This window comes from Alexandromys fortis, unplaced genomic scaffold (assembly GCF_014885135.2).
Source record: "Alexandromys fortis isolate MF-2015 unplaced genomic scaffold, M_Fortis_MF-2015_v1.1 scaffold_56, whole genome shotgun sequence".
In the NCBI taxonomy this organism is placed as follows: Eukaryota; Metazoa; Chordata; class Mammalia; order Rodentia; family Cricetidae; genus Alexandromys; species Alexandromys fortis.
Window position 1 is genome coordinate 9,878,047 of NW_026067935.1, and position 20,930 is coordinate 9,898,976.

General features: G+C 45.3%; 1 protein-coding gene across 1 annotated transcript in view; it reads right to left on the minus strand.

Moving 5' to 3' along the window:
* The window catches only part of Vps8 (VPS8 subunit of CORVET complex), a 192,890-nt gene that overhangs the window by 67,779 nt on the left and 104,181 nt on the right, over window positions 1-20,930 (minus strand). Inside the window, exons 33-36 of the mRNA XM_050146426.1 lie at window positions 10,653-10,800; window positions 5,702-5,791; window positions 4,557-4,599; window positions 1,386-1,489 (exon numbers count right to left, since the gene is read on the minus strand). Coding sequence (XP_050002383.1) covers window positions 1,386-1,489; window positions 4,557-4,599; window positions 5,702-5,791; window positions 10,653-10,800 — 385 coding nt within the window. The remainder of the gene's footprint in view (window positions 1-1,385; window positions 1,490-4,556; window positions 4,600-5,701; window positions 5,792-10,652; window positions 10,801-20,930) is intronic.

Genomic DNA, 20,930 nt, shown 5'->3' on the forward strand with positions numbered 1-20,930 from the left:
AATGGTAATAATGGCTATTTCTGAGTTATCATGTGACTCTACTGCAAGACTTTAAAATCCTTCTGTGCACTTTCTACAGTGTATGACTTTTTCTTATTTTCATGTATGTGTGTGCACATGGAGACCTTCAGTCAAATCTGAAGCATGTAGAAGGCTAGTCCTCCAGATACCACATACCTGGACTTTATGTGGACTTTGAGGTCTGAACAGCCATTGCCCATGTCAAGTACTTTAACTGCTGTGACATGCCCCAGTCCCCACCACTGCATGATTTCTTTAAGGTATCTGTACTATTTCACCAAAAAGGTTTTAATAAGGAAAAGATAACATGTATATATGCATATGCTTCATATGCATACTTTTTACAATCTCTGACAAAACCTAAGAGAAATTATAAAATTATGAAGACAGAAAACATGCCAAGACATATTCTTTTTACTTTAATAACTATAGTACATACATATGAAAAATTAAGCTTAGCTCACCATTTCAGAAACCCGGTACAACGCCAGATCAGGGGCACTGAGCGGCAAGCACACACAGAAAGTGCGGCTGTGTGCTGTGCTACAGCCGACACTATCAGCTGTCCCTGGGGACGGAGCCCAGGCCTCACACAGGCTAGGCCAGTGCCTGTCACTGAATTACCACCCCAAAACCAAAACCACTTTACTTCTAAAAGCACCAGAGGACTCGGCTCGCCATCCCACGCTGCCTGCAGTGTCTATTTCACTGTGCCAGATGCCCATCCACACCCCCTGGGTTTTGCTTTGACTTCCTTCAGCCTGCTCTGTCAGCAGCAGAGCTTCCTAAGCTTGGCTGCTCACTGGAGTCATGCACACAGCATTAGGACGCACTGCCGACTGGGTCTTAGCTGTGGAGAACGTCAGTTAATTATACGGGGTACAGCACAACTAATGAAAAAGTTCAAAGCCCCCGGGCCACCCCCATGTGTGGCCAAGGCTGAGAATCACGGTGTTACAGCCTCCCTTTCCCCTCTGCTGCGCTTTAGGTCCCCTTGAGGGCTCTGCCCTCTTCCTGCTCACTCGTACCCACTGTGAGCAGATGAGATGACAACCGACTACAAGTTCCACCACCTGGCACAAACAGAAATCCCACTCCACAGGCCCCGCAGGGACCCAGCATTCCCACGCCAGCACTTTGCAGCAGAATCCACGGGCGTGAGGCCTTTGCGCATGAGAGGAGCCGGATCCTCCAGATCCTCCCGATGATAACGTCAAGAGCCTTATGCTCCTGGGAACACTAAGAAGTGATTAAAGCCCAAACAAATTAAATTCAGGTTGCCAAGAGGGCAGTAGAAATAGAATTAACTGTGAGTTTCCACACAGAACACGTTTTTTTCAACGCCTAAGCAGGTATCAGCCTACCTCTCGTTGCTGCTGATTCAAATTCTGCGAATTTCTCTGGCAGAGAGCAATTGTCTCTACCATGGTATCTTCAACAGCCTTCAGTGGAAAAGCCTCTGTTGTATCTAGATTTGGAAATAGGATGAATGTCACTTAAAAGATATCCTACTATGACCTCAGAGTTTCTGTGAATCACACACTTTTTCCCCTCTCTCTGTGTGTAGCTTTAGTTGGTTAATCTTTATTGTCAACTCAACTGAATTCATAATCACCATGGAAACATACCCCTATGTGTGCTGGGGGGGGGGAGGATCCAATGAGTTTTAACTGATGAGCTGGGGAGCCACATAAGTGTCACTCTCCTGAGGACTAGAGTCCTGGGAGACCCCTGAACATGGGTATCACTCTCCTGAGGACTAGAGTCCTAGGAGACCCCTGAACTTGGTTGTCACTATCCCAAGGGCTAGAGTCCAGACTCAGTAAAGCAAAACAAGCAGAATGCCTGTGCTTCTCTCTTCCTGAGCCAAAGTCACATGACCAGCTGCCTCAGGCTCCTGCTGCCAGAGCCAGAGCTGCTCTTGCCTCACACTCTCCCTGCTGTGAAGGACTGTGCCCTCACCTCCTTCCTCAGACACTCCCTGTCCCAAGACGGAGCACTGGCTCTTCATTGCATTTCTGACCTAAGCCTTACTTTCTGTTCTCTTTCATACAAGACCAATCAGATCACCTCTCTGTACAGAAGCCACCAAAGATCCCCAGTCCTTAAAAGCAGACTCTGCCTGAGGCTACTGGCTAGCCACATCCACACACTCCTGACCCAAGCCTCAAAGCCCCCTTCCATGCTCTGTATAGTATGTCTCTCTGCAACACAGACTGTCACAACTAGTCCCTGAACTCTCTCAACTCCTTTGCCATTCCCAAAGCATCTCTGGCACACTCTGTTCCACTTATATTACAAGCTTTATCTCCCCGTGTCTCCTTCACAAAGGAGGGCGGGCTACCTATGGGAACTAAACACAAGGCCATGCACCCGGTAGATAGCTGGATCTCTTAGCACACTGTCAACAGCAGATCTGAAGGCAGAAGGCTGTTACTAAATGGGTTATGAGACCATGAACTTTGGAAAACTGGCTTCCAGACAAGCTGCCTACAAATTACCAGAGCGATCAGGAAATGCCCTTTCTAGTTTCCCTTGCCTATTCATATATCTGTAAAATTAGTCTTTTAACACTAGATTTAAGAAAAATATCACAAAATGCACCAAATATAACATAATCAAATTGATTGAGCATGTACTGACAGTTCAAAAGTAATAACTAGATTCTAGTTTGATCACCAATATGAAAAGTAAATCAAGTATTTTCATAGGTTCCAAAAAGCCATAGTGTAATACAAGATGGCCAGGATTCAACACAAACTCTGTTACCTAGGACCTCAGCATCAAAAAGTATGGGCAAATTATCTACAGAGTTGCTGGATGAAAGAGAACTAGAAGAATGTATGGAAGAAGGGTTCAAGAAGAGGTGAGACAACCTACAACTCACCCATGAAGGATTCCCTCACCTTCTGCAGAAGTTAGACTGTCAGCAAACAGCTGACTAAAAATGGATGGAGGAGCAGAACAGATATTTTTCCAGGAAAAAAAAAATGTGAGTGGTCAAAACAAGTACATGAGAAGATGCTCGGCCAATCAAAACACCGATGCCTCAGATGGAAATAAGGGATGAAGGGAGAGAGGAGTGGAGTGGAAGGCAGCCCCCCCCCCCCCGACACCTGTCATGACCGAGGAGAAAGAAAGGAGAGAGAAGGGGCAAGGATGAACGCATCAGTGAGAATGCGGTGCAAATGATCTCACGCACTGCAGGGGTTGTGAACCATGGCCAGGCTATGGAGAACCCTAAAAACAGAGTGAAAGCACCCGTCTGGCAGGCATGAGTAATGCTGTGGATCCAACTCCCAGCACAAAGGAACTTTTAAAGTTACTGCTTTATCCAGTGATCCCACTTTGGCTTTATACCCAAAAGAAATGAAAATGAGAACCCAAAAATACCTGCATACCAAGGATGTTCATAGCAACTATCTAGCAGACCAAAGGTGGGCCAGCCCAAGTGTCTGCTAACGGGTAAATGCACATGGTAGACACCCACACAGCAGGACACTGTGCAGTTTTAGAGGACCATTCTGACATGTTTCCCAACATTTATGAGCCTTAAAGACATTACACCAAAGGAAATGAGCCAATCATAAACTCAAATGCACTAGGATTTCACTCTCATGAGTCAGGCAAATTCAGAAAGCGAATGCTGGAACTGGAGAGCAGAACAGAAGACAGAGTGGTGTTGGGGGAACTGCTGCCCATGGGAACAGAGGCTCTGCTGGGGTGACAGAAATCATTCAGCCAGATAGTGGGGATGTATGTACTGCAGTATGATAATATTTATTGTTGCTAAGTCTTTTGGTAGTTTTTTCTTGTTTTATGATAATTTTTAAAAATTAAAAGAAATGTCAATGGACACAACAAAGTTTATATATCTGTGTCAGTCACTCCAGATTTACTGCTAAGGGGTACAGTCAACAAGAAGCCCTGATCTGCTGCTGTTTGGCATAGACACCAAGTTTAAGCCTGTTAGTCATGGACCTACATGTAGTCGGACACCACAGTGAGCACCTTGGGGACAGTGGGAAGATACCATGTAGCCTCCGCTGGGGACAGATGATCCAGAATTTTGCTGGTAAGCCACAGCCACGTGGCAATACACAGATTAATCGAACTGGGTTAAATTAATATGTAAGAGTTAGCCAATAAGAAGCTAGAGATAATAGACCAAGCAGTGATTTAATTAATACAGTTTCTGTGTGGTTATTTTGAGTCTCGGCAGCCGGGAATGAACGAGCAGTCTCTCCCAACACCTACACACAACCAAGTCACATGTATACAGTGCAATGGGGGATGACCACAAGACAGTGAGAGGGGCCACAGTCCCTGCACGGTTAACTTCATCACGCCACAGCAATGCATGACTTTCTGTCAAGTATCCTTGAAAACCACTAAAACTTCCATCTACTATGAAAATAAAGGGTATCTATGAAAATGGCTATGTATAGTTATTACTAAATTAAGGCAGTATATTATATAAAAATTTTTACAACATATGGTTAGTGGAGGAAAAGCATTTACATCCAAGAACTTACTTCCGCCCTGCTGAGTTATCTCTTGCAGTCTGCTCTGAAGTCTCTAGAAGGTAAAAACACAGAGGTGACCAAACAGTTCATATTTCTACCCTCTACATACTTGCAGAACAAATTTTAGAGGTGAACCCCAAAGAAACAGGTGATGAGATGGCTCAGCATCTGCCACCAAGCCTTGAAGACCCGAGTTCCATCCCTGGGACCCACATGGTGGAAGGCAAGAAATGACCTCCACATGAACACTGTGGCTTGCGTGTGCCCACAGAGATACAGGTGTAAGTAAGTAAATAAACAGACACAATGGTCTTCTGCTGTCATTCAGCACTGACTACTTATCTATAGAGCTTGCAGCGTAGGAATGGCCGCAAAAGATCAAGTGTCACCAGTCTGCCCATGTGTGCCTTCTGTACCACTGAGCAGTCACACTGGTGTCCCTTAGAGCAGCACTGAGGGTAGCAACTTATGTTTTGGATGTGGGTGTGAAATTCTTATCAGGTCATGAAACACATGGGTGAGTTGCATGAGGTGAGGACATGACAAATCTATGCTCATAGCACATGTCCCAGTCCTGCGTCTGACTTTCCCTAACATCCACAGTTGTACGTATAACATTTGATAAAGTTTATTTTGACAAATGTACATATTTGTGCATGATCTGCAAAGAAAATAGTGATCATCGCTACCTTTGCGTTATACTAAGAGAAAACCACTCATGCACTTTCTTAATGTCAAATGTTTTCTTTTGTATAATTCTTTCATGTCACCATGACGCTTTTGAGATTTCTCTCCTATTACATTTATCAGTGATGTTGTGCTGTGTAATATTTAGTTATGAGCAAACTGTCATTGCGTCTCCCTCTAGTCTCTTGACACCTGGCATACTTGTAGATTTGGGATCTTCAGGAATGAGATTGTCTTATCACTCTTGCTCTGGTAATTTGTAGGCAGGTTGGCTATACCATTTTACACTGTGGATACTTTTCATGAATATAAATTATGACTTTAAAATGGTGCCATACATAAATATGGGGCTTTTCTCAATGTAAAACATACTTCTGTCTACAGCTTACCCCGAAACACGAGAGACAAGGACAGACTGAGGCTTTTCAGAGAGACAGAGTGTGACAATGAACACAGTCAAATGCTACCTCCAGCAGCAGGAGGAAGGCGCCGTGAACATCCCCTTTCTTCTCCAACAGATACGCAGTGACTTCGTGGAGCTGATACTTCTGTGTAATCTAGGAAAGAAAGAAAGCACTTCTGTAAATCTTGTTTACAGAGTACAAAGAGTACAGCACACAAAACACACGTGACAGTCATTAACGAACCCGTGCCTTCGCAGCACGTTACTGCACAGTACAGAATGTGGAGCCTGTCCTATAGTGAACCATCTGGCAGCTCTACTTTGAGCAAACTCATTCCTTTGTCTATTTTCCAAATTTGTCACACATCTGAATGAGGTACATCCCCTGGAGAAAAGCCAACACACATAAACAAACAATATGCCATAAAGGAGACAGTGTCAGCTGTAACTGTACATAAGCATTCAGAACAAAACGACTGAAAAGGGGTAGATACTGGCGGACTTACGGGGTTTAGTAAAAGTTAATAAACTAGGAATATCTAAATCAGTGAAAGAAGACTAAGTGTGTTGAGAGACCAAAGGGGAAAGCACAGAAAATGGAAGCAAGCGAGTACTAGAGAAGGCTAAGGTGGCACAGGGAAGGGCAGGCGCCCAGATTGTCTCAGCTTCTCCACTGCTGTGAGGATATACCCAGCGGACGACACTCTAGCTCACAGGTCAAAGCCATCGTCCCCCACGACAGGTTGGTAGCGGCTGCTCATACCTCGTTCACAATCAGGGAGCAGAGCAGTGTGAGGAGCGGCTGCTGGAGCGCGGCTCACTCTCTACTTCAGACAGTTCTCTCCGTGCCAACCAGCCTACTCAAGACGGCCCCTCATTGGTGCCCAGAGGCTAGAGCACCTCAACCTTTCATACGTGCCCAGAGGCTGGAGCACCCCTGTGGTCAACCCCTCCTAGGTGCCCAGAGGCTGGAGCACCCCTGTGGTCAACCCCTCACAGGTGCCCAGAGGCTGGAGTACCCCACTGGTCAACCCCTCACAGGTACCCAGAGGCTGGAGCACTCACTTGTGTACCTAGTGGCTTCTTTCTCAGGTGACTCAATAACTGATCAAGCTGACAATTAACATTTTTGCACCATCACACAGATCAAAGGAGAAACATCTCAAGAAATGTACAAAAATCATGTACAAAAATGATTTTGTACAGAAATGTACAAAAAGAAATGTATAAAACATAACACGCTTTCATAGCCACACAACCAACCTGAACAGAAATTTAAGAGATGTTATCTCTGATTATCCTCTAATAAACACCATAATCACTGCAAAGTATCTGCCAGGTTCCCTTTAAATCAGAAACAGGATGGAAGGCATACTGCTTCTACTCATTCATGTCCTAGGGTACATAGACATGTGAGAACAAGGCTGGGCTGTAGAACCCCCAAACTATTACTATTCTTGGAAAGTGTCATTGTCATAAAATACATACAAACAACTTGTATTGAAAAAGAATTTAACTGGTTGCCAAGTGCAAACCAGCACAAATAATCCCCTGCAGCAAGCACTGAAAATACCCTTGAGAGACAGGATAGAGTGGTGCAAACCTTTATAATGACAACACTCAGGAGGCAGAGGCAGGATCTGAGTCTAAGGCCAGCCTGCTCTACATACTGAGTTCTAGGTTAGCCAGGAATACACAGTAAGACTCTGTCTTAAAAAATTAAAAAAGGTCATAAAACCTTACCAAAGACACAGAGGCATTTTAGAAAGGCAAATATTTCTGCATGTAAAGCATCAGGACCACAGAGCTGACGATGCCCTCTGCACCGGTGCAAATTGCACTTCACAGTCGAAGCTCAAGGTCTCTAAAGAAATATGGTTTTGTGGTCCCTGAGTGATGCAGGCTGGGAAGAGGCAGGGAATTGCTGGAGTACTGTCAAGACAGGGAGGGAGCATGGCTGTCCCTGGACAGTAAGCCTTCCTGTAAAGCTGCAGTGACTAACGTGTGATGTGCATGTAGGGAAAGACATCCAAGGGACAGAGGAGAACCACACATAGATCCGTGCATGTGTAGAGTTTAATCTAACACAGCATGCTGTTAGAAATCAGCAAGGAGGTCCCCTGGTAGTCAGATTGATGACTGTCTTAAATGACATCATAGAACCTTCATCCAGCATCTGATGGAAGCAGATATCTACAGAGGAGCACTGGGCTGAGCTCCCAAAGTTGAAGAGAGGAAGGAGTGAGAATACAAGCAAAGAGTTCAAGATCATGATGAGGATACCCACTTACACAGCTTACCTGAGCTAATGGGAGCCCACTGACTTCGGCCTGACAGCAGGGATACCAGCTATAGGACCAAACTAGGCCCTCTAAATGTGGGTGACAGTTGTATAGCTGAGGCAGGCTGTGGGGCCACTGTCGAGATCAGGATTTACCCCTACTGCTTGTACTGACTTTCTGGAACTCATTCTCTTTGGAGAATACCTTGCTCAGCCTAGATATAGTGGGGAGAGCCTTGGTCCTGCCTCAAAGCAACATGCTAGACTTTGGTGACTTCCCATGGGAAACCTTACCCTCTCTGAGGAATGGATGGGGCTGAGGTGGGGGAAAGTGTAAGGAGCAGGAGGAGGGGAAGAAGTGGGAATTCGGACTGGAATGTAAAATGAGAAAAGATAGGTTTTTTAAATAAATAAATAAATAAATAAATCAGTAAGGAGGGTGTGTTGAGTAGTTTTATGTCAACTTGACACATGCCGGAGTCATCTGAGAGGAGGGAGCCTCCACTGAAGACTGGGTTATAGGCAAGCCTGTGGGGCATTTTCTTAATTAGTGATTAATATGGGAGGGCCCAGCCCTTTGTGGGTGGTACCATTCCTGGGCAGGTGGTCCTGGGTTCTATAAGAAAGCAGGCTGAGCGAGCCATGAGGAGCAAGCCAATAAACAACTCCCCTCCATGGCCTCTGCATCAGCTCCTGCCCTGTTTGTGTTCCTGTCCTGACTTCCTTCAGTGATGAGGAAGGATAAGCCAAATCGACTCTCATCTCCCCAAGTTAATTTGGTCATAGTGTCTCATCACAGCAGTAATCCTGACTCAGACAGAGGGCCAGCAAAATGGTTCAGTGGGAAAAGGGGCTGCCTGAAAACTGATGGCCTCAGTTCAGTCCCCAGATGCCATGGGGGAAGGACTCTTGAAAGTTGTCCGCACATGCATGTGTCTCTGTGTATCTGTGTGTGTCTCCATATATATGTATATGTGTGTATATTATCACTGTATGTGCATATATATGCATACAACACACACACATACAAAGACAATAAATATTTTTTTTAAAAAAATCAGTGAGGAAAGCTCATAAAACATATGTACGGTCATTTAGTATCATGTAAGGAAGAAGATATAACCATTTCTCTTGATCAACCTACAGATGGATTAAATCTAAAATATAAGATGTTAAATTACAGAAATCAGAAGGGAAACCTTTTGTGTCAGGAGTGCACAAGCTTAACCCTTAGAAGAGTGAGCTGAAGCAGAAGTAGAAGCCATGCTAATGATGCACCAGACAGGATGAAGATGCACTTCCAATCCACAGCTGGCGGAGAACAAGGGATGCAGAAATCAGACCAGCTTCTACAAGTGAATGAGAAGGGCAAACACCTAGCAGGAAAATGGAACCGACATGAATGCCTACCAGGGACACCATCACACTGTCAAAATGAAACATACTAAATACATTAAGTGGAAATGTTTCCCAACTGGTTAAAAAATTAAGACTCATCAAGGTTGTGGGGAAATGACACACATCAAAAATACTGGTGAGAACAGAAACTGCTGGGAATACTGGAAATATCAGCACTTGGCTACCATAGCAGGCACGGCCCACCTGAGGTGCACAGGCCACATGCATCCCAGGACACCTATGAATGCATCCTAGCACATGTTTAGAAGTCACATGATGTCAAAGGATAGGTCACACCTGAGCTAAGTCCATTTCCAGTGGGAAGCCATGCAGGCACATGAATTTATGCACAAGAATACAGGCTTGCAGCTCTGATAATAACAGCAAAAAACCCACAGGGTTGAAGGGTAAACACCACACCACGTGTTTGGTTGATGGTAACCTCAGAGGAAAAGGGATGGGAGAAAGACAGACAAAAAGGTGCTTTATCTGTAAAATAAGTAAGGCAAGGCTGGAACTGAATTTTACTTGGTTGGTCCATATGGAGTTGATACTGTGAATATCCCGCAATACCTGAGATACTTCATAACTCAATATTTTTAAAGTACGAAGACAGCAGGAAGTGGATGCAGAAAATACAGGTCGCTGTTGGTTAGGAGAAAAAGGAAAGAAGACACAATGTTCTATCTAAATGTTAAATGTGGAACATACTAGTCTCATAATGCACACCTACATACACACACACACACACACACACACACACACACACACACACACAGTCTCTGTCTGTCTGCCTTTGTCTCTCACTCACTGAGAAGCAGAAGAAAGTAAGAAAATTCAAGGTGCACGCCTTTAATCCCAGCACTCAGGAGGCAGAGGTAGGCAGATTTCTATGAGTTTGAGACCAGACTGGTCTACAAAGTGAGTTCCAGGACAACCAGGGCTACACAGAGAAACCCTGTCTCAAAAAGGAAGGAAGGAAATCGAGGCAAGGAAGGAGAGGGCTGAAGCTGCTGGGCTGTTCAGCCTGCTGCACTTCCTGGCTCGCCAGGACTGTTTAACCTTCACTGTCTGCGGACAGGAACTTGCCGAGGTCCCTTTTCCAGGCTCACTTTGCTAGTTAGAATTTAAATAAAACCTGACTCATTGCAGGGATGGCTGAGTGTTGTCTCAAAACAGCTGACTATTGCAGTGACGATGCCACCTTGGGTGCCAGCACTTAATACTTTCCAGCTTCTGCAAGAACCGCACACCTGAGTCTCTGTGCCCACCTGGGAAGGGGAGACCCTGCGAGGAACCTCGCACTTGTCTTGTGCATGCACGAGGCAGGCCTTACCTGAATGGTTTCCTCCAGACGGTAGCACTCAAGGACTTGCAGCGTCTCTATGACTTGGTCTGGACTGAACTGACATAGCAGCTCGATGAACTGCTCTGTAACAGAAGGCGGTATCTGCAGCAACTCGTGATTGACGTGAACGCCCTCCCTGAAAGCAGAAGGCAAGAGGGCACATCTATAATCAAAGGCAACAGCTTACCTCGTTAAAGCAAGGCCACCGTCTATGAGCTAAAACTATGAACTCAATCTGCCTATTGTGCTGGACTACTCTGCTGCACTCTACCATACATAAAGTAGGGGCGTGGAATAGGTCTTGGCTCACGTGGAACAATTGACAAAAGTCATACTTTGTCCTAAAAGAAATAAGACCCAATTCAGCTTAAACAATGAGAACTATGAGTTGCTGTACTTACCAAATAACCCCAGTCTGAGCTGCTGCTCCCTCTGTATGTCCCCTCCCAGCCGCAATGACAGCACTGTGCTGGCTAGTTTCTATAACTTGACAGACTACAGTCCTTTGGGAAGTCCACTGAGAAAACGCCCCCACCAGACTGAGCCCATCCCTCAGTACTTTAACAAACTGGCGTCACTAAGCTAAGCAAGTCTGTCTGCTTGAAAACTCTTTGTCTTTAGATGTGGTAGTAAACCACCGAGTACTTTTGATGCTTAGACTGAGAACTCAACTATACACCCCAATGCAGACTTTGACACGCAACCGTTAACTTGTTTTCTCCATCGCTTTCACTCGGGTCAACTTGCTTCACAAGACCTAAAGGCTGAAGTTTCAGCTTTTCACAAACATTCCATGTTAGAAAGGCCACAGTTAGTCCTGGGCCATCAAAGCACGCAACCGTGTCAAGCTGCCTGAACAAAGGAAGGCCTCGCCCCCAGATATTATCAGTAGCGAAGACCTATAAAAATCAATGTGGAACTGTGAAATAATAAATACTACACTGTATAAAACTCCACAAGCAACTGGCTTAGGTAGTGTGATAATCAACACTGTCGGCTTGACAAGATCAAGAGCCACCTGGGAGACAAGTCTCTTAAGAACCTGTGTGGAGGTCTCAATAAGGAGCTGTGGTGTAAGACTCATCCAGACTGTGGGCGCACCATTCTGTGGGCTCAGGTTCTAAACTCAGTAGAAAGGAGAAAACAGCTGGGACACAGCATCCATCTGTCCACGCTTCCAGACTGACGTTGCACTGTGATCCCACGGGATACCTTGTGCCCCACCTTCCCTGCCAGGGCGTACAGTCAACTGTGAGGCAGATAAGCCCTACCTGCTTTAGGCTGCTTTTTAACAGCAACTGGAAGAGGAACTGATACAGATGGAGCCCTGTTCCCTGGCAAGGAGGAATCAGTGGCTTTGATTCCTCCCCTGCTGTCCGTAATGACTCTTCACCTTGTGACTAGCTGTCTGGAGTTCCTCGGATAGGAACAGCTGCAATGCCGTGAGTTTTGTTGGTTTGTTTGGATGTGGCAGAGGCCAAAGAGAACAGGCATCTCATTCTGTGTGACAGCCCACCCTCTGCTACATCATACTGATGGAGCCGTGGACCTGGGATTTGGTCACTTTCTGCTTCCTTAGTTTGACTAATAAGTGTCAGATTTTCTAATTTCTTCTGCTTGTGTTATGTGTTGCATGCATGCATGCATGCATGCTTGCGTGTGAGCATGTGTGCGCGTGTGCATGTGCACAGAGGTCTGAAGTTGACATCAGATGTCTTCTACAATTTTACTCCACTCTGTGTATTGAGGCAAGGTCTCTCAGTGAATCTTTTTTTTTTTTGTTTTGTTTTGTTTTTCGAGACGGGGTTTCTCTGTGGCTTTGTAGCCTGTCCTGGAACTAGCTCTGAACTCAACAATACCAACTGCTCGTTAGCCAACTTGCCCTAGGGATTGCCCCGCTTCTGCCGCCTGAGTGCTGGGGTCACAGGTGGCCTGAATGCCTGTTCAGCTTTTATAAGATCCTAAGATTCAAACTGTGGTCCTTACACTTCTGTGACAAGTGCCCTATTCCCTGCGCCATCTTGCCAACCCTCCAAGTCTTATTAAAAATTTGGATACTGCTATGATAGTCATGAAAAAGAATGTTTCATTCCTCTTGCTCTCCCACATGGACAGAAAGACAGCCTTTACAAGTCACCAGGAGAGACAGAAAGGATCAGCTCAAACGACATCAGGTACAGACACTATTTAGGCCAGCCCAATGCTGTACAGACTAGATTAAAAACTCATGGGAAAGGGAGGGCCAAATATACAAAATACCCACAGGTAACTAAAACTATTCCAAAGTACCATTAATTATGATGCAAGCTCTGCAACCATCCTCATCACGTATGCAATCGTCCTTATGCCCATCACTAGAATCGGTTAGCTGTCCCTAGCAAGGGCTGTCTGACCCAGTCTGAAGTCTGGAAAGAGGCATTTCAGCAGTCTCCACAGGCACACTTCCAGGTTCAGGTGAGGCAGACCAGAGGCACTTCTGTGACAGCACCACACAGACACTCTTTAAACATCTCCCAGCAAAGGTTCGGGAACGGGTGCTGGGGCAGCTCCTAGGCAGTCGCTGTGAGCACATGAACCAGCACAAGCAAACACCTGCTGACCTGCTCTGTAAGAAGACTGAAAACCACCTATGTCCCCACATGAAAACAATGAAAGCTCAAAGGTGAACAATCATTCATTTCATCCAAGACTTAAGGCAATGCCAGCAGCAGAGACAGGTGGGAACAATCACTAGAGCCGAAGCAGGTTTCTGGGTTCCTGCAGGAGACCCATTGGTCAAACTGTGAAGGGCACTGGAAACTCCCCTCCTGTCCACCAGGAGGAAGAGAGAAACAGACACCTCAAAATACACAGAGCAGTTCATTCTTCTCAACAGGCCCACCGTGATGGACGGGACTACATCACGCTCAGTTGATTAATGACTTGTGAGTCCAAATACCTTAGCTGTGGCATTTGAAAACACAGTCTTTGCAGACACAGTGAGTTGAAGAAGGTCACAGGGGAGGTCACTGCACCTCTGACTGGACAAATTTCCTGTGATGGAGACATGCACAGGGAGGGCACTGGGTGAAAATGGAGTTCCTAAGCCTAGGAAAGCCAGACCGCCATGACCCACCAGAGATGGTGGAGGGGAAAAGGGCTCTCCCTTGTGGCCTTTGGAGGGAGCAACCCTGCCAGTCCAGCCTTCAGAGCTGTGAGGCAGCAAGCTTCTGCAGACCTGCTCCTGAGGAGCCCACAAACTGGGGTTCACAGCACTTAACTGACCTGGAGAAGACAAAGGCCCAACTCTAGCCTTTCTGCCTCAGAGAAAGGGTGACACTCTGTGAACACAAGGGACAGAGCCTCAATGGCTAAAATCCAGCTGAAGAACATTGGTGGAAACCAGCGTTCCAGACTTTCCTCAAGAAGCAACTTCTATGGGAACGCAAGGGAAGAAAGAAGAAGGGGGGGGGGGGCAATTCCAGCCTGAGATATTACAGGTACAGCAAGCAATAAATACAGACTCTTAGGCAGATGAACATTAGAACTCCAAATCTGAGGGTCCATTTACTCCGGTTTCTTTTACATAGAGATGTCTAACTTTCACCCCCAAATTGCAGGACATACGAGGAGACAAAACAATGTGGTTTGAAAAGATGCAGCAAGCAACAGAAGCAGACTGAGCTGGGATGTGAAATAACGTCCTAAGAGTTTTGAGAGGAAAAGCAGGCAAGCAAGAAGAGAATACCATAAGCACACAGACGCACGCAGACTCTGGATGAAAACCTAGAAGAAAAACGACACAGAAGTAAAGAGCGCCTTGGCATATCTGCAGTGTTGCAGGAACAGCGTTTGAAGTGCCGAGGGGAAAAGCAGCCAGCGACTGAAACAGCTGAAGGCAGAGTCTGGGAGCTTCTCTGGGTGTCCACAGACATGTCCAAAACTGGAAAGCAACAAAGAAAAGCAGAACAGAATATCCAAGAACTACAGTAAGACCGGGAAAAATAAATACACAGTGGAACTGTGAGAGAGAAAAACGAAGTGGGGAAAGAAATAAATAGTAACCAAATTTAAACCACAGGTCTGAGAAGAGTAAAGAACATCAAAAACTAAAGCTTAAAAAACAAAACAGAACAAGCAAAAAAAAAAAAAACAAAGCACCCCACACAGAGGAGCATCAGACTTCGACAGTGGAGGGAAGCCAGAGGGAAGACGGTAAAGACGCAGGTGGAGAGAACAGACGGGGAGTTCAGTAGACCTCAAACCCACGCAAGCAGAGCAGGAACAGTGTTTAAGTGCTGAATTACTTAAAATTCTGTAATTCAGCAAAATTAGCTCTTAAAAGCTGAAAGGGAAATATTTTCTCAGACAAAGAAAAATTGAGAGACTACGTTGCAACACATCTGCTTTACAAGGAATGCTGAAAGTAGCTCTTCGGGAAGTGGGAAGAGCATGGGAGACACACGCTATCAGATAACACCCGGCTCAGCAGAGCCACGGCACAGGCGGCACAGCTCACTGCCCACAGCACAGCCTGAACGAAGCGGTGGACTGCTGATGCCCACAGCTCTCAGACTCGATTACTGTCAACAGATCTGGCCAAATACAGGGAAGCTGCTGGAAAGGAAGGGTTTTTCTCTTTCAAATAATTTTGAATATTTATTTACTTATTCCTCTGTTTTGTGTGTGTGTATGCACGTGCGCGTGTTTCTGGGGATAAGGTGCACATACGGTGGCCAGAGGACAACCTGTGGGAATTGCTCCTTCTACCATGTTATTTCTAGGGACTGAACTTCAGTTGTCAGTCTTGGGTGCAAGTGCCTTATGAAACCATCACACACCCCTAGTATTTTGTTTGTTTTTGTTTGTTTTTTAATGAATGCACATAAACTGTCCAATTACAATCAGGGAAGGTGGAAAATAAGTGATAGACAGGCAGAAGAGGAACAGGTGAAGAAGAGCAATCTCTACTCCCAGAAGAGTAGAATTTTAATGACCCTTTTTGATTGCAAAGTGGAGAAATGTGAGTATTTTTGCAAAGAGGTTAAAAATAGCAAAATTTAGGGAACTTCTGTTGTGGCACTAACATGCCAGCTGTCATTGTGTCAGAGGTGTGCACTGCAAAGGGCGAAACCTCCAAGGGCACCAAGCAAGTTTCTGCTTTTAACTTACCTGGCCAGGGCAGACAGCAGGTGGCTAGCCATGCCCGCACTCTCCTCTGACCAGTGTCCACTGCTAATGCCCATCCTTCTCGTCTCTGGTGTTCCTCATTCATGTTGTTGTGCTTGCTGATTTAGATCCACTTAGATTCCCAAGTGTTTAATTGGCCTCCTTCCCTATTTCCTTCTTAGAATAGCCTTTTCTATTATGAATGCTAAGATGGTAACTTTTCTATTAATCATTCTTTAAGTATTTTCTAAAACAGAATCAAATCAAAGCACATGTACGGCTTTACAGCCATGACCTACATGCAGGTGAGCTGTACTCAAGAAAGCAGTGTGGAAGAATGAGGACACAGACACACAAAGGGAGGGATGGGCAGACTCCAAGCTGCCCAGCTGTTGTGGAGTAATTCTTTTGTATGCTGTGAAGATGTATTACTCTGATTGGTTTAATAAAAAGCTAAATGGCCAACAGCTAGGAGTAATTCTTTTGTATGCTGTGAAGATGTATCACTCTGATTGGTTTAATAAAAAGCTAAATGGCCAACAGCTAGGCAGGATTTCCAGAGGATGCTGGGAAGAAGGAGGGCAGAGATGCCAGAAGATGCAGAGAAAGCAGCATGGGCAATACAGAGCAAAGGTAACCAAATCGCATAAAAGAACATAGATTAAAAGATATGGGTTAACTTAAGTTATAAGAGCTAGTTAGAAAGAAGCCTAAGCTATCAAGAGCTAGTTAGAAAGAAGCCTAAGCTATCAGCTGAGCTTTCGTAGTTAATGACAAGTCTCTGTGTCATTACTGGGGAGCCAATGGTCCCAATGAAAAGTCCAACTACACCCAGTACTACTAAGGGGTGAAGAGACAGGAGGAACAAGAGGAAAGAAGCCTATGAAGCTAGGCGGATGGGCCAGGTCAGGTCAAGAAAAGCTGGATTTTCGCTGTGGGTGACAGGAGCAGAAAGAAGTTTAAGGACAGGAGGGTGACAACTGCACACTTTGCTCACTGAGGGTAGAGACAGCTGGATGGGAGAAATGAGGGTGTGGACATCAGAGAGTCTAATACTCAAGAGACATGGGAGACCAGAGTTTTAGGTTTCAACTGCTTGTTTTGATATGTTCTCTTACTAGGTTGCTCAGGCTGGTCTCCTGCCCCGGCCCCTGGAGTAGCCCACACTACACATAGGTACCATCGTGGCTGCATCGTGGCTGGTTCGAGATCCTAAGGGCTGTCTGACTGTGTGCTATACCTAAGAAGATGGAACGGCAGTGGGTCAGAAAATGAAACCACATCACCTTTGAGGATTCTACCAGAGCACATGAGAACTGCCCCACATCAGCCTGTGCCTTCTATCGGGAGGAACTGAGTTCTTTGACGGCAAACGCTACTGTCATCTCCATTTGGTCTCCCACGCCAGTCACCATGCTCAGCAGGCTTCAGCTGAAACTATTCAATGATTTAATTAAGTCGATAAAGCCATTTGCTAAGAAATAAGGTGAAGGGAGAGGTTTGAGTTAGAAAAAGAGTAACTGTAGCAACCTCCCTGTAAGGGTTGAATAAAGAAATAAATGTGTATAGGCTGCACACACGGTGCAGGGAGAACGTGGAGAGAGAGGCAAGGAAGTGGTACTACAATTGAAAATATTGGGTCTGGGCTTCTGGTAATATACTAGTCAAGGGAGACAAGGTTGAGCGCACTGACAAACGTATTTCCCACTGGCAACTCACTGAAGAGGGCTGTATTTCTGTACGGAAAAGTTCAAGAGCATCTATTATGTTCTAATGTTTAATTTTGAGGCGCCCCATTTCAACATTGAGATTGGGTATCTTAAGATGTCCCTTCAAAAATATTCACAGAAATACTGACGAATCCAGAGACAACCCAGAACCATTTCCATAATCTGTATTTTGCTTCCTGGCAAAGTTACTCATGTTCAGTTTTTACTTTATCTTGATTGAAGACTTAAAATATAACACGCCATTTGATGTGAGAGTTTTAGAAGAGCCCTATTATATACTTCAGAGCCCTCCAAGATATTGTTAACAAAAGCCCCCACACTGGGGAAGAGCTTTGAGTATAAATTCACTTGCATATTCTCTAGAGTCTACACAGTTCATGTCCTAACAAAGGCCACAGTGTCCTTTGTGGTGTCCACCAAGCATGCCCTCTGCACAGACGCCAGTCTGTCAGGAGTCCTGCAGGGACTGGTGGTCAGCAGGAGTCAGGAACAGGGGGTGGCGCAGGCCCTGGGTAGCAGCTGCCAGGGGAGAGAGATGGAAGAAGATGGAGGATCCCTTCTCTCCGAAGTGGATCTACCATGTTTCTGGAGGATTAACCCCCTCCAACTATTGAATCTTTCTTCCAAGTACAGATATCATATGACTCTATTATCTTTGTAGGTCATTAAGTCTAGACAAAATTATTATATAATGAAGAAAACTTAAAGGATTTGGGTAAGAAAGAAAGATCTAAAAATTCAGCTAGATAATGTGTTCCTTTAAAAATGCTGTTGACGGCTGGGTGGTGGTGGCGCACACCTTTAATCCCAGCACTTGGGAGGCAGAGGCAGGAGGATCTCTGGGAGTTTGAGGGTTTGAGGCCAGCCTGGTCTATAAGAGCTAGTTCCAGGATAGCCAGGGCTGCACGAAGAAACTTGCCCCCACAAAAACAAGCAGCTGTTTACAGACTGTGTCAATTAAAACAGCTCAAGGTAGTAGTTGGATATGAATAGGACAGGTGTGTGTGTGTGTGTGTGTGTGTGTGTGTGTATGAGGATCCGATTAATTTGAACCAAAGGCCATTAAATAATTCTACTTTGATACAAACAAACAAGCCACCCTCATCTCTCAAAATGTCTTACTTCCCTGTTTGTACAGATAGGTGCTTTCATGGAGGAATAGGGCTGGAAGCTTTAAAATTGTTTTCTTAAGAACAGAGAAGGAAGAAATAAAGGCAAAACCATTCTGGACTTGGCTTCCAGAGAGCTGCAGGGAGGGTCTCATCTGTCTCTCTGTGAAGTGCTCTTGTTCCTGGCATTTCCATATTTCCCTTGTTTTGTACTTCAGCTTTCCTAGAGCCTGACCCGATTCTAGTCAACCTGTGGGCTAGTGGACAGGCACCGTGGGGGCCTCCAAGAACACTCTTCAGAGATAGCTAGTGGACAGGCACCATTCCATTGGGGCCTCCGAGAACACTCTCCAAGACAGTGCTCTGCAGTGCTGATACCTGCCTTGGCTACTGCACCTTCCCTCAGCAGCGAGTCCAGGTCCACTAACAATCCCTTTGGGTCCATCCTGAGCCCTCATTAGCTGAACTCATCACAGGAAGAGAGTAAAGTCTGTCAACAGACTGGACAGGCATTTGGCACACACTGCTGTCCCATTTGGCACTATAAGAAATCACTGTCTACTCTAAAGATCAGAATTTGTCTGAGATCATTATACATTCTCGAACCTCACTGAATCCCCCCAATAAGTTAGTATCCCCTAAAACTGCCTGCATTTCTCAGTCTCTCCTCCTTACTTAGAATAGTGTGTGTTTCTACATCGTGTTGAGTATTTGAGTAATTAAACTACTATGACTGCCTTCCATGCTGGAATGTCCCTCTTTTTTTTTTTCCTTCGTTAATGCTGCCAGTTTATCCCAGGGGCCCTTCAGACAGCAGAGGGTAAGCTGCCTCCATGTCAATACGCGGCATCTGAAAAGAATAGCATAGAGTTGGCGACGATGAAACCATCCAAACTGTTGACTTCTCACTTTGAGGTCAGGAGGCACTTGGAGAAATATCTGGAAACCCTATCGGTCTGCTGACTACTGCTACCACACACGTTGGTTACAGCGAGAAATCAAGCTGGTGCTGATCTGGAAGCTTCCCTGCTGGCTAGTTTTCATACAGAAGGTGCTATGCAGACCACTGGAAAGAGAAGGCATCAGTGGTCTTACACAGAAGTGAGTTCTTCGAGCTACAATAAAGGGCCTCTTGGTGCAATAGTAGTTACAGGGTGACCATATGCTTTGTACAGTGGACTTAAGGCCTACTGCACAGAAGGGAACTCATGCCTGGCCAAATGCCTGTAGCTGAAGTCACAGATCCTCCTGGAGAAACTACTGCCCACTAAATACTTAAGCTTATGCCCACAGATTAGTGCAGATCTTGGCCCTCAGCAGAGAAACATCTCTGTTTGGATGGTGGTTAATAGAGACTCACAGCTGATCAAAGAGCGGAAAATGAATGGCTATTAAGTGCATAGCCATAAACATCTACACCACACCCAAAGGCTCAGGGAAACTTACAGAAGAGCAGCAGAAAAATTGCAAAGCCAGAGGTCTTGGGGCACTGTTGCAAGACAATGTCTTCTGGACAAGACGGAAAACCAGAGCAGCTCTTGACTGCCTGAGCAAGATCTACACAAGATCAAGCCAACCCACGTGTCAGCATGGACGGAGAAGGGCTTTTGAGGCCCCACCCTTAGCAAGGAGCTATTGGTAGTTGGTGGTTGATGGTAGAAGGAGAATCAGTTCTCTCCAACCATGTGGAGCCTGGGGTGTTGCCCATGCTCCAGTGGCCCGACACTCATGTGTGTAGAGGCAGTGTTAAATGGGACTCAGTATTTACAAAAGAAAAATTAAAAAGAAAAACAGAGGAAGGAGCATGAGGCAGGAAGGGGTGGAGAAGGTCTGGGAGGATTTGAAGGGGAATAAATATGACAAAGACACATTGTATGCATGTATGAAATTATCGAAGAATAATTTTAAAAAGAATGTATTACTTCTAAGGAATTCATAACAAGAGAGACCTTATATAACTTAATGATGTTCCTTAAAGCCTATGTATTGTAAGTTGGGGGAAACACAAAGAATCAATGAAACAAAGAGTTGGTTGTTGTTTTTTTTTTTAATTTATTTATTTATTATGTATACAATATTCTGTCTGTGTGTATGCCTGCAGGCCAGAAGATGGCACCAGACCTCATTATAGATGGTTGTGAGCCACCATGTGGTTGCTGGGAATTGAACTCAGGACCTTTGGAAGAGCAGGCAATGGTCTTAACCACTGAGCCATCTCTCCAGCCCGGTTGTTGTTGTTTTTTTTAAGATAGGCAAAAATCAACAAACTTTTAATCAAG